This window comes from Brassica napus, chromosome C3 (genome assembly GCF_020379485.1).
Source record: "Brassica napus cultivar Da-Ae chromosome C3, Da-Ae, whole genome shotgun sequence".
NCBI classification, from domain to species: Eukaryota; Viridiplantae; Streptophyta; class Magnoliopsida; order Brassicales; family Brassicaceae; genus Brassica; species Brassica napus.
In genome coordinates, this window is record NC_063446.1 from 73,994,868 (window position 1) to 74,008,185 (window position 13,318).

The following is a 13,318-nucleotide window of genomic DNA, read 5'->3' on the forward strand; positions in this document are numbered from 1 at the left end:
CAATCGCTTCATGTTTCATGCAAAAGGAGGCGAAGACACGTGTTTAAGTCTCATCTTTTTCAAGAGACACGTGGAATTTTACGGAACAATCGAAGAAACTCAAAAAATTGAGTTATATCTAAAACTAGGGGGTGTCCGCGCTTCGCGCGAAATATTGTTTTATTATTGATAAGAGCATGATTTTTTGGATAATGTAATTATGTTGTCGTTTTTATTTGTTAAAAACATTATTTGGTGTTTTTAGTGTGTTATGTAGTAGTAGGTGATAGGTTAATATATTTTGTGTTTGTTTTTTTTGAATAATGTGTTGTTGTGTGTATAGTACTTGTTAGTAGTGAAGTGAGCATTTAACGTAAAATAATATTGAATTTCAATAACTTTGCATCTACGCATTTGTTGATTCTAAGATTAACGATTTCAGCGTCAAAATTGTATTATATTTTTTTCATATTTTTGAAAATTATAACTTTTAAGATTTTTTTTTGTCCTCTCTCCATATTTTAACCATGAGTCGTCACCGTCTATGTATTTCGTTACCTTTCTGGTGTGCGGTGCTTCTCACCATCACCGGAAAAAGACTCACCTCTTTCTCTTGTTCTTCTTTGCCTTCTTTTTATGTGAGATTATATGATATTTTTTGTAGATCGGGTTTATAAGTTTTCAGTTGTTAGGTTGTTTCTCACGGCATTATAGGATTTTCCAGTCAATATTGACTGCTCCTCTTCTTTCTTAGATTTCAGTTGATGTTAGGAACTGCATCTCCTTGGTTGGGTCAGATTTTAGTCGTCTTTGACGTTTTATTCCTCGTCGTTGGCTTACCATCAATAGTCTCTGCTCGTCTTGGTTTTCAAGATCTAGTTTTTGGTGTTCTGACTTCTATGCTCTCTTTCATAGCTCGAGGACGGCTCCTTAGTTTGTTGATTTCGTTTCGTCTCTATTTCCCTCTTTATTCTTGCATCTCTTTGCAGTTTTCATCGCATCTCTGGTTGCTCTCCCTTTCACCATGTTTGCCACTCGTGTTTTGGATAACGTTTTCGTTCGTGTATGATATGTGGGCTTGGAATGTTATTCTAGTTTCAAGTTTAGTCTTTGATTTCTTGGTGGTTGTCTTTCATTCTCCCTCCCTCAAGTTGTTTCTTTTCTTTCCGTGTTTCCTTTGGTATAAGTGTGCGGAGTTAGTCTCTTAGAGCTTTGGTCCCTTCTATCCAGAGCTTTGTGGGTTTTCACTTGCACAGCCGTCTTGTATGTTCTTGTTTAGTTTGTGAGGTGTTTCTTACTTTTTAGCTACTGGTTGTGATTCCAGTGTTTTAGGCATATACTTTCTCCTTCTTGGTGGCTTTGGCTTTTCGATTATTATTCTCCCTCTGGCCCGCTTTCTTGGTTATTTGCGTTGGTGTTGTAGTTTCTTATTCTTAGTTTGATTATTTATGATATTAATAGTGAAATAAATATATAATTCGTAAACGAAATAATAAAAATTAGTAAAAATAATACAATGGTGAAAGTTTATGATATTTTTAGTTGTGAATAAATTAAATATTTAAAATATATTTATATTATTTTATTTATTTCTTGATTTTTAGGGACCAATAAATTTGAGAAGGATTATATAGTACACAATTAGAAATTGATGGAACAAATTGCAATAATCTAGAAGAAGAAGGATTTAAAATACAAAAAAAAAAGCATGAGGACACATGTCAACAAACCCCCTTCCACATGTCATAAGAAGGAAAAATGCCAACTTTATATATATAGATAGATGTTTTAAAAAAGCTAGAGTAATATTTTTCTTGTAAATATTGAGTTTTGTGAAAATAATATGAGAAAGCTTAAACCTAAATAAAGTTGTGAATTATTTATATTTATTTTTGCTTTATAATTTTACAATTTTATTTTGTTGGGACTTTTAAAAAATGTATATTACTTTTTGTATAATTAGTTTTTATTTATAATTTTTATTAAGTAATTTCTTGTACATGTAGGATTTTATATTTCGTTTTTTTAAGATGTTTTTTGAAAAAGTCAATATTATCTTTTATAATTCTCTTTATTTAGAAGTGTTTTTCTTAAAAGAAAAATCACTTTCAAATAGGTTTTTACAATTATTTTTGTTTAGAATTTTAAAAAGGAAATTACTATTAAATAGTTTAAAATAAGATAACTATATATTTATGATAAAAAAAAACTAAACACATGTCGTAATCTTAAAATATATATTGTGATGTGTCACAATCATATTAATTAGAAACTCTTAAAAGATTATGTGATGATAATTTCCTTTTTATCTAAAATCATAATAAAAGAGATTTGTAAGAAAAAAATTTAATCCAAACCAAGAGAGGATTTTTTTTTTCTTTTAACTCGTGATCAATGATAATTGTAAAATTTTATTTAATAGATAATTGTAAAAGTTTATTTAATAGTAATTTTTACTTTTAAAATTTTGATGATAAATATGCTACTAAAACAAATTTAATTAACAAAGAAAAATCTAAAAGTAGAAGTGATGTTAAAATAACAAATTTAAAAAATATTAATTTAAAAAAATTACTTAATATTAACTGAAAATATTTATATGATAGTAATTTTATATTTCTTAAATCCTAAACAAACTATAATTGTTAAAGATTATGTAATAGCAATTCTCCTTTTCTAAAAACTTGAAAAGAAACTATAAGAATATTTTTGTAATAGTAATTGTTTTTTTCTAAATTTCTTTTAAATTCTAAACAAAAAATATTTGTACTTTATTTTTGATACATGTCTCATTTTTAATTATTTTATTGACATATGTCGTGGTCATTTTAATTAGCAACTTTGAAAAACTAATTTTTATATAATAAAAAAAGATATGGTATCTTTTTTTTTATTGGTTGAAATGTGGTTAGGCGTATAAGTAATGATGTTTTTATTTAGAAAATATACAAAATTAAATATTTTTTAAAAATATGTGCGGATAAACCTAAAATAAGAATTAAAATGAAAAAGGGAATAGTATAGAATTAACAAACCGTAACAAAGAATCAGAGTAACGGGTGGATAACTTTTATTAAATTAAAGGGTTGTTTTCAGGTTATCCTAACAGTTAAGGATTTTATTCGTGGATTGAAGTTTTTATAATAATCCTTTTTCCTTATCCCTGAGAGGTTTTCCTTTTTATATGTCAAATCTCTCGCTTATAAAATCAAGTAGCCTCTGTATCTGTAATCTTATTGCTTGATTCGATGATGATGGAATGGCTGCACCACGACGTGGTAGAGGTCATCTTGGAGAGACTTCCTGTGAGATCTCTGCTGAGATTCAAGTCTGATCAACGATCCAATCGCGGAGCTTCCAAGAGAGGCAGTTGAAGCAGTCAGGAAGAGGAGATCCAGATGTTCTCATGGTGTCCGCAAGTACTGACGAATCTCTAAGAACACTAGTATTGGGTTCATACTCATCGATAAGGAGGAGAAGGCAGCAAGACAGTACTTAGTGTCCAATAATAGCTGTGACGGTCTCGTTTGTCTCTACCATCCCTTGGAATCCGGTTATGTTGTCAACCCGGCCACAAGATGGTATCATCCTCTTCCTCCGTGCCAACTTCAACAACTCATGATCAGCCAAGGAGAGAGTTACTTTAAGCTTGAGCACGGACTCTTTAAGCTTGGATTCGGTAAAGACATAATATCATCATCCACTTACAAGCCTGTTTGGCTATACAACTCTTCAGAGATAGGCCTTGACAACGCTACTACATGCGAAGTTTTAGACTTTATCCCCAATGCTTGGAGGTATGCTACTCCCTCTGCTCCTTATCGTGTTTGTTAGATGGTTCGCTTCATTGGTTCACAGATTGCAAGGAAACCAAAATTTTATCTTTTGATCTTCACACCGAGGCTTTTCAAGTCATCTCTAAAGCTCCCTTCCCAATTCACATCATGATAATCCTTACGCAATGGTCTTGTGGCAACCTCGACAACCGCTTGTGCGTATCACAGATGAATGATTCCTTGTCCGACCAAGTGATACGGTCCTTCAATTCAGGCAACAAGACATGGGACAAAACTTTCTCCATCGATCTGGATATGACATATATTTTATATGATTGCCCAATACACTGCGCCTTCCGCCCACTAGCACTTTTGGATGGAAAGGAGAAGAAGAAGGATAATTTGCTCTTTTATGACATTGTGAGAAGTCAATATCTGTTGATACATGACCCCGAAACCTATCCAGATGAAAGATTATACTTTCACGGCTGAACCCATGGGATTTGTTGTTTGTTTTTTCCAGAGTTTAATCTCTATTTGATTTTTTTTTTTTTTTTTTTTTGAATGCATAATGTAACCGTTTCTTTCTTTTCTTCCCTTTTGAATTGATAACCATATTTTCTTGAACAAATTTTTGCATTTGGTTATCAATGCGTACAGAGTTTGAATTGATAACCATGATAAGATCTCTTAACTCAGAAATGGATGAGCAAGAGTGTTGTAAGAACTTCAAACACAGATCAAGAAAAAAAAAATTTGTACATTAGATGGATTAGTGTCTGAATATTACAACATACCAACCAAAACTGCCAGCTACCACACTACCAAGTACCACCAAGTCGATGATATGTCCGAGTGGTTCAAGGAGACAGACTTGAAATCTGTTGGGCTTCGCCCGCACAGGTTCGAACCCTGCTGTCGACGATTTATTTTTGCAGTTGGGAGTTGCTCAAGAAAAAGAAAAGAAACATTCGGGAGCAGCTTTTCTCACAATAATTGGTCACAAGATTATGTTCCTCCTACACTACTAGTCTACGTGCAAAAGCACGTCTGTGCTTTAGAATTTGAGAACGCTAATAAAACTTCCGATGAAAACCCATTTGGCTCTCTCTCTTGCTCGGGTAGAAAGAGAGAATATATAAGACGTTCAAAGAAACCCTCACACAAAAAAAAAAAAAAGTCATGTTCTGAGATTCAAACTTAAAAAAAAAAAAACATGCAAAGAGGCGGAAGCAACAGAGCTTGCAACAAAAACAAAGGAGAGAAACATGTTTTGACTCATAAAAAACAACCGAAACAAAGGATCACAGAACGATAGAGAATCATTCGTAGATCCAAGAATGAAGGCTGCTCTGCCAGTTCACAGGTCCATCAGGGAACCACAACGCACACTCCTTGTTAGCACTCTCCACCGAGTCACTCCCATGGATAATGTTCCTCCCAATGTCAATTGCAAAATCCCCACGGATGGTTCCTGGCTCAGATGCTGCAGGGTTCGTTGCTCCGATGATCTTCCTCCCCGTCAACACAACATTCTTTCCCTCCCAGATCATTGCAACGACTGGGCCAGAGATTATGTAATCAACAAGGCCACTGAAGAAGGGCTTGGCTGACAAGTCCTGGTAGTGTTTCTCGGCAAATGGACGGTCCACTGTGATCAGCTTTAGACCTGAGACCATGCCATCAATCAAACCAAACTATCATCATACAATACTGACCAGATCTAAGTCTTAAAATACAAGACTTAAAAGCTACATCAGCTAAGCTAGTCTCAGTTACGATGATAGTATGCAGCAGCAACCAACTTAAAAGTATTTTACCTTTCAAAGTGAAACCCTTCTGCTCGAACCTGCAGATGATTTGACCGATCTGAAGATGGAGCAGACATAATAATCAAGATACTTGTGAGGAAACTCAACAGCACTAAATCAAACAACAAGTTTCTCAGGAACACAGGTAACAATGAAGAGCATCAATAGAAACGTACCAGACCCCTTTGGACGCCGTCGGGCTTGATCATGATGAAAGTTTGTTCCATTGTCGATTCTTTTTGATGTCACTTACTAGTCGGCGATACCTATACGCAGTGAAGAGAAAACGTTGTTATATACAAGAGCCCTAGATGCTGAGAATATGCGCTCCTCGTTGTGGGGCTTCACTAGATGGGCCTTATGTGATTTTGCTTTTTACTATTCAGAGGTCCATTCATGCCTCACTTGAAACTTTAGCGTAAATATGTTAAAGGGATTACTAATCCAAATAAATAAGGAATTGGATTGACTGGAATGGAATGTTGTATCATAAGTGGAATCAGAACCGGGTACATGGTGGAAGCAAATGTTATGGAAACGTAGAAGCTAAATTTAAAAAAAGACTAAGAAGAGGAACTTGTTGAAACGTATACAAGAATAATTTTATAAAACTATGACTAAAAATATATGCAAGATTAAAATAATATTATTATGCACAAAATAATTTATAGTATTAATTAGTTTAGTATTTGCATATTTTTATTCTTTCTATTTTAATACTATTTGTTTTTAGATTTTTTATAAATGAAAAATATAATTTATATTTCTTATTTATTTATGACTTTGGATTTTTAAATTAGAATCAAGATTCCAAAATGAAAGCGTAATTTTTCAAAGTGTTTTTATCAATAAGATTATTTTGACGAAATTCAGAAAACTTTCACAAGTTTCTAATTCTAATTTCTTTCGATCTTAAAGCAGAAGGCATACGTCATGTGAAGCTTCCGTTCAATCTAGAAATTAACCGGGGAGTGTGGTAGAGTTGTAGAAACACATGTTTATTCCTCCCGACTATTATTAACAAAGACTTATAAAAATGTTTTATTAATTTTTATAGAATAAAAGTCGTTTAAAAAGACTTGGACTGCAAGGTTGAAACAAAGATGTTGTATAACTGCAAATAGGAAATCCGTAACGTTTGATCAGTCCTGTCTTTGAGACGTTGCTCAAAATTTTGCCAGAGTTGAACCAAATTCTGCATATAATCTATCTTATTAAAGTAAAAATACTTTAAACTTTTGTTTTCCAACAGAGATAGCAGTTTCAAAAAATAGTGATGTTTGGAAACATGAATATCAGTAAGTTAGGAAAAAAAATAATGAGCTTATGTTATTAAAAAAAATTGAAAGTCCATTACATTATATTAAAAAGTAATAGGTTTATGTTACTTGATATACATATTCAAATCAAAATAATAATTTAAAATTGATTTATATCAAAATATATATATATATTCAAAATTTGATTTTACTAACATATTTTCTAATAACCATTATAAAAATATTTTCAATGTATATAAAAAAATACAACACAGCTCAATTTTAAATACCAACTTAAATTATGGTTTTTATATTTCATATTGAAATTTTAAAATATAATATGTGATTATTTATATGATTGTATGTATAAAATATTATTAATTATAATAAAAGTTATTTGATGGTAAGTATAAAATATGATTAATTATATGATAACACATATTTTTGTAACCTATGATGACACATATAGGATATATAATACTTTGGTTTAAATATTTGGATAGAGAATTAATAATTATTTAACTATTTTAAATATTTACGTTTGATTATTTGTATATATTTTCAAGTATTTAACGAACTTAAAAGTATCATATATATTCTAATTTTTTTTATATATATTAAATCTAAAAATAATTAATATATATAAGTATATAAATCTATTTTGGATACCCAAAATACTTCGGTTCGGATCGGATTAGGTTTCAGTTTTTTAAATACCAAAATTTTGAATAATTCTGATATTTAATCAATTTTGGTACGAATTTGGTACTACTTATTCGGATTGGGATCGGTTCGATTTTTCGAATTCGATTTTTTTTCTCAATCCTAAATAGTGACATAAAAAACAAATAGCATCATATTTTTTTAAAAAATACACCCGCGCGGCGGATCAAAATCTAGTTCAGATTTTTTTTTTTTGTCAACTTTTATTATTGGGCCGGTCCAGTTGGCCCATCAGCCTCGCCGCAGGAGGCGTGGGTCGAATCCGAGATGCCTGGGAGATTGACGTGGTACGCAGACCACCTGTCCTAGAAGCTCCCGGCAATCTAGTTCAGATTATTTTTCTTGTTTTTGCCAAAAGAAACTTTCCATATTGTTTGTGAGGACAATCGGAATAACCAAGTACAAATGTTTATTAAAAAAAAAGATACAAATGTTATAATATAGTTCTGAAATTAGTGGATGAACATCATGAGATTTCATTGTTAACATGAAATAAAATCTGAAAATTATAAGAACCTCAAGCACACTACTAGCTTTCTAGCCACAGATGACTTTATTCGTCAATGCACCTAGTTTCATCTTTGTGTCATTATGTATATTATTTTAACTCTGCAAGTGGATCACGAAATATAATATGTTTCAAACGAAAGGAAGACCCACAGAGGCAGAAACAAGCAGAAGAAACAAAGATAGGTGACTAGATTGGGTAACTTGCCATACAAGTCAAACATATACATAAACGAGAGAGATATAGTTTGAATGAATCAGCCAAAGAAGCTTGGATCGTAGCCATTGCTAGAAGTGGCCAAGACATAGTAAGCAACGATGTGACCAATAGAACCCCAAGCAAGAACATCCACGATGTTGAATCCAACAGGGTCGTTCGATTTCAAGAGGCTTACGTACTCCTTGGCACGATCATCTCCCGCTTCGAAGTGGGTCTTCCCGTTCTGCTCCGGCACCTGTTTAGCCACATTCTCTCTCTGGAAGTTGAAGAAGACGAACCGGCCTAGGAAGAGGGAGAGACCTGTGCTGAGGCTAATGACGACGGATGGGCTGAGCTCGGCTCTCACGACGGCGGAGGAGGAAGATCTTCTTCCGGAGGTGGTGGATAGCTTGGGCAAGGAGGAGGAGGAGCCACCGAGGCGGAGAGGACGGAGGCCATGGAACGAGATGGAGTTCGGGTGTTTCTGGGAGATTGTAGAGGAGAAAGTTGTGGGTGTGAGCAAAGCAGATGCGCTTGTCGCCATGTTATCTTCTTCTTCTGTGGAGAGTTTCAGTGCAAGAGAGAATGAGTGGTTTTGGATTTATCATCACTTTTGGCTTCTTGGAGGAGACGATACAAGATTTTGCTTGTGAGGATAGGATTCAAGGTTGATGATGTGGCATTCTCTCATTGGTTTGTATTGGATTATGAGATTTCAGACAAGTATTTTGTCTTACAGCCCCTCCTAGTTTAAACCTTTTTCCGTAAAGCGCCTTACGTTTTACTTTATTACGATTTAATCGACATAAATTCCGACAGTCAAACAAGAACCAATATTTGCGTTAAAGCCCTAATATTTACATTTTGTTTTGTAAAGCGCCTAAAGTTTTCTTTTGTCAAATTTAAACGACAAAATCAACACAAAATCAAATACTTTTTGCGTTAAAACCCTCATAGTTTTAGACGGTTCTCCTTCTAAGACCCTACTCTATTAACGTTCAATTTAATCCACACAAGTTTACAATCCAACGGAATACCACACAGAATCAGCAGAAAAGGATGAAAACGAGTCACTAACAATGGATTATAGCCAAATACTGAGAGCTACAGGCTCGGATCGTGTTGTCTCATCCTGGTCTGGCCAGAGTAAAGAGTTCATGCAAACTCAAGCTGAAACTCAAAACACTTATGTACATATACAGGAACCTCAACAGTCAACACTCAAAAGCTAACTAAATAGACTCTCTGTGAAAACCCCTAGTACTTGCACAACACATCATTTACACCATTGGAGATTTGATTATAATGTTTTTATTTGGACGCGAGAGTGTACCAGGCATGTGGTAAGCTATTTTATTCTTCTGATGGCTCTTGAACGGTTACAGATATGAATCGAGGTAGGAGTAGTTGTGGTGGCGGCCATACTCAAGGAGACTACCGTAAGTGCGGTCCCAAACACCGATGAAGAGCGCTTCTGTGTCAGGGCTGAAGGATATTCCCGAGATCTCCCCAAAGAAATCGATCTCCTGCTCTGTTTCATACCCTTTCGAGACGTCGTATACATGAACAAAGTCAGCCGGCTCAGCCATGGCCATGTACTTCCCATCTGACGTGTAGCGGATGGATCGGATTGCTCCAAGGTTACCCCTCAAGACAGCAACAGATTTAGACAGGTTACGAATGTCCCAAACCCGGCAGGTCTTGTCTTGGTTACCTGTGGAGAACGTGAGCCCATCCGGGTGCCATGCTGATGCAAAGGAAAAGTCCAAATGTCCTGCTAGCGTTCCCAGTGTCTGTCGGAAATATTCCAAATCAGTTAGAAGAAAAAAAAAAGCTTTTTTATTCAGAAGAGTTGAGCATAGGGATAGTGTCTCTGCACCTTTCCAGTGTTGGGGTCTACGAGAAGACCCTCTGGGTTGTCTCCCACAATCGTCAATAACTTACCATCAGGACTCAGAGATGTGTGCTGCCAATAAAAATTATCCATTTACGTTAACTGTACTTATCACTCAACTTAGTGTGACAAGAAACAGGAAGGGACTTGCATTGACTGGCCAAGGAAAGCGAAAATAGTTAACAAGCTGATATCTCTCCATATCAAAATCTCTGACTCCACAATCATTATTTGAGGCCGTGAAATGAAGCGCACCACTGCAGACAAACAGACATAGGCCAAAGGGAATGTTAGAAGCTGGAAACTGGCAAAAAAAAAACCTACATGGAGCAAAAAAGAGAAGCAGATACCTGGGTTTGTTATAGATCTCAATTGCATTAGTGATAGCATTGTCATCATAGGTTGTACGGGAACAGAAGCTCACACCAGGTCTATCAAGATGCTGCATCAAACCAATGTGGAAACAGTTGATTAGATTGCATGTCTGTGTAATCCATAATTGGAAGAACATTAGAGTTTACCTTGCATATAAGTTCTCCTTGAAATCCACCAGCAACTAAGAACTTATCTTTGACTGCAAGTGTACTCACTTGAGTCTTCGTAAATCCCTCCAGCAAACTTCCAGGATGTTTCTTCACCCACACAAGAAAAAACCAATAACTGATGTGGGTTTTAAAAGAAGAATCTCTGATGATTCTGGAAGAAGGAAGGAAACTAACCTCGGATGGGGAAACATGGCCTTGAACATTGAGAACTTCATGCTTTCCAGAAGTCAAAGTAGAGTAGTGGCTCACCAAAAATTGTGACATAAGGTACACATCATGCTTAGAAGTTGCCCATACCAAATTCCTCAACTACAATACAAAGATGTACACGTAGAAGCTTCTTAGAACAACAAGAATCCATTTATGTTTAACTTATGCGGACAGTTGCAGCAATTTGTACATCCTCATTCCTCATTATACATACGGACTAAAAAAAATTGGAATTTGAAAAAATAAAAAAGATATGATTCGATGAAAACCTGGAAATGAAGGATACTTGATTTGATGGATCTTGAATTCCGCCAGAAATCATAAAAGATGGCCCCTTTCTGTGTAGCCATACAATCCTGAGAGGTCACTAAGCAAATGATATATACAGTTGAAACCAATATTGTTGATGAAACAAGCACTTGCTTGGACTTTGACCCGCCCGATATTTATTTTATGTTTTTAATTTATATTAAATAATGTATTTGTAGTATTTAAACATAAATTTATATTGAAAATTAATCTTTGCAGTTATAATAAAAATTAAAATTAAAAATTTAATAAAATATTCTGATATAAATTTTATCCTAATTAAAATAATAAAGAGGTGGTCATAATTTTTTTCAATTTCAAAATCTTAGCATCCCTTAAAAACAAAGAAAATAAATTTATAAATACATAAAATATATAAACATATTTGGAACTATAATATCTATTAAAATAAATTTGTTAAAGAAAAATAATATTGCGCTGTTGTTGTTTATTTCTAGAGCTTGACCTGTGACCGTATAAATATTTGCTTTCACTTTAAATTATTACATAATTGTTAATATAACATTTTAAAACATAACAATTTTATTTATTACTTTGAATAATTATATTTTGTGATTTTAATTGTCTATTATATCACAATGTGTCATATAAAAAAAATCAATATTTATAACTAATTAGGCTTATATTATGAAAGCATTATACTAATAATATATGAATAAAGTATTTTATATTTTATTTATACTTTATATAAATTGATTATGATGTTTAATTTTTAATTTTCTTATTTATTACTAACAACAAATATTAAAAATATTTAATATGTTAATATAAAATATATTAGGAAATCTATTTTGGTTAAGATTTGATTAAGAAAATCTATTATTTAAATTAGGAAAAGACATTAAATGCTTAATTCTATTATTTAATTTAGGAAAATACAAGCATACTTAAATATATGTTCAATAAATATCTCAATGGCATTCAAATGTAAATAAATGGTAAAAATAAGGAGTATTTTTATTTTGTACTTTTTGTTTTAATAATAAAGATACAATATCTAAAGGGTGTCAGAGAAGGAGAAGAAGACTTACTTTCCCGGAGGAATCACCAGAGTTAGGGACATTTTCGTAGTTTTTATACTGGTCTAGTCTAGTTTGTCTGTATTTCTCTCGGGTAATGCTAAGCCTGTCCCAAGGAATGCCTTGGATGTCTTTGCCTTTACGGGCTTGCTCCGCTGAAGTATCTGCTATTTTATTACTCTGTAACCAAAAAAAAAAAACCCACATAATTTTGTAAAAAAATGTCAAGCACAAACTAAACTGAATTAGACTTGTTACAGAGGCATCCATATATAAATACTTACAGAGTAGTCAAACTCGTCGACATCGGAGTCAGATGCAGCCATGTCATCACCATGAAAGTCGTCACCCAAATCGTCGTCTACATCTTCCATATCATCATCATCATCATCAACATGGTCCATGTACGCAGCATCCTCCTCCGCTTGGTAATTGGACATATTTTATTTATAGTTTGGATAGAAAAGGCAACTGCACATGTAGAAAAAAAAAAAGCACAATTTTATTACAGAACTCTGAAAGCAAGCGACCACAGAAGCCAAATAGAGTAGTTGTAAACATGAATATTGCAACATCTAAAACAAACAAAGCGGTTAGAGGAAAGATAGATCTCCACAAATATTACAATCTTAAATAGAAACTTCATCCCATCGCGAAACTAACGAAACGCCTACTAAACCGGCTCCGACACACTGAAAGTTCGGAAATAACGAAACCAATACACATGTATGTCCAACGCAATCGTAACAAGGCAGGAGCACGACAGGAACATAGCATATCAATTAAAAAGACAGAAAAATAGGAGATGTATGGTTCAAACAAATTCATTACCTGACGATGCAATTCCTTTTGCATATACAACAATTTTTTTATTGGATTGGCGTTGGTTAAGATCGATTGCAAGAGAGAGAAGAAGAGATGAGACATTTTTTTATTTATTTTTCTTCTCTCGATCATCACAGGCTATACTGCATCAGTACAAACGAATCGGACGGTCCTTGTTTTTCCTTATTTTTAAACCTCCTTTCTTTAATCGATGCTTTGTTTACGCTTTTGCCCTTCCATC

The 13,318-nt window shown here is 33.7% G+C and overlaps 3 protein-coding genes, 1 non-coding gene and 1 pseudogene across 5 annotated transcripts; 2 read left to right on the plus strand and 3 right to left on the minus strand.

Moving 5' to 3' along the window:
• Positions 1-3,020: 3,020 nt before the first annotated feature.
• On the plus strand, positions 3,021-4,296 carry LOC125583922 (annotated as a pseudogene).
• Positions 4,297-4,593: 297 nt separating this feature from the next.
• On the plus strand, positions 4,594-4,679 carry TRNAS-UGA. Its single transcript has one exon. It is a non-coding gene; the product is annotated as a tRNA-Ser (tRNA).
• A 244-nt stretch (positions 4,680-4,923) lies between these two features.
• On the minus strand, positions 4,924-5,922 carry LOC106418549 (nucleoside diphosphate kinase 1). The gene is made up of 3 exons (XM_013859273.3): positions 5,743-5,922; positions 5,576-5,624; positions 4,924-5,424 (listed from the first exon to the last, which is right to left on the minus strand). The coding sequence occupies exons 1-3, from the start codon at positions 5,791-5,793 to the stop codon at positions 5,078-5,080; spliced, it is 447 nt and encodes a 148-aa protein (XP_013714727.1). The 5' UTR covers positions 5,794-5,922; the 3' UTR covers positions 4,924-5,077.
• Positions 5,923-8,164: 2,242 nt separating this feature from the next.
• LOC106418443 (photosystem I reaction center subunit V, chloroplastic) lies at positions 8,165-8,985 on the minus strand. The gene has a single exon (XM_013859157.3). It carries the CDS (start codon positions 8,796-8,798, stop codon positions 8,313-8,315), a length of 486 nt encoding a protein of 161 aa, XP_013714611.2. The 5' UTR covers positions 8,799-8,985; the 3' UTR covers positions 8,165-8,312.
• Positions 8,986-9,300: 315 nt separating this feature from the next.
• On the minus strand, positions 9,301-13,206 carry LOC106416657 (uncharacterized WD repeat-containing protein C2A9.03-like). Of its 2 annotated transcripts, XM_048751498.1 has the most exons (10): positions 13,084-13,206; positions 12,537-12,723; positions 12,265-12,432; positions 11,173-11,259; positions 10,868-11,002; positions 10,670-10,780; positions 10,499-10,590; positions 10,300-10,405; positions 10,134-10,220; positions 9,301-10,047 (listed from the first exon to the last, which is right to left on the minus strand). In XM_048751498.1, exons 2-10 carry the CDS (start codon positions 12,690-12,692, stop codon positions 9,634-9,636), a joined length of 1,356 nt encoding a protein of 451 aa, XP_048607455.1. In that variant the 5' UTR covers positions 12,693-12,723; positions 13,084-13,206; the 3' UTR covers positions 9,301-9,633. The 2 variants fall into 2 exon arrangements, with proteins under 2 accessions (XP_048607455.1, XP_048607454.1); XM_048751497.1 differs by having other exon boundaries at positions 10,670-11,002.
• Between the last annotated feature and the right edge of the window lie 112 nt (positions 13,207-13,318).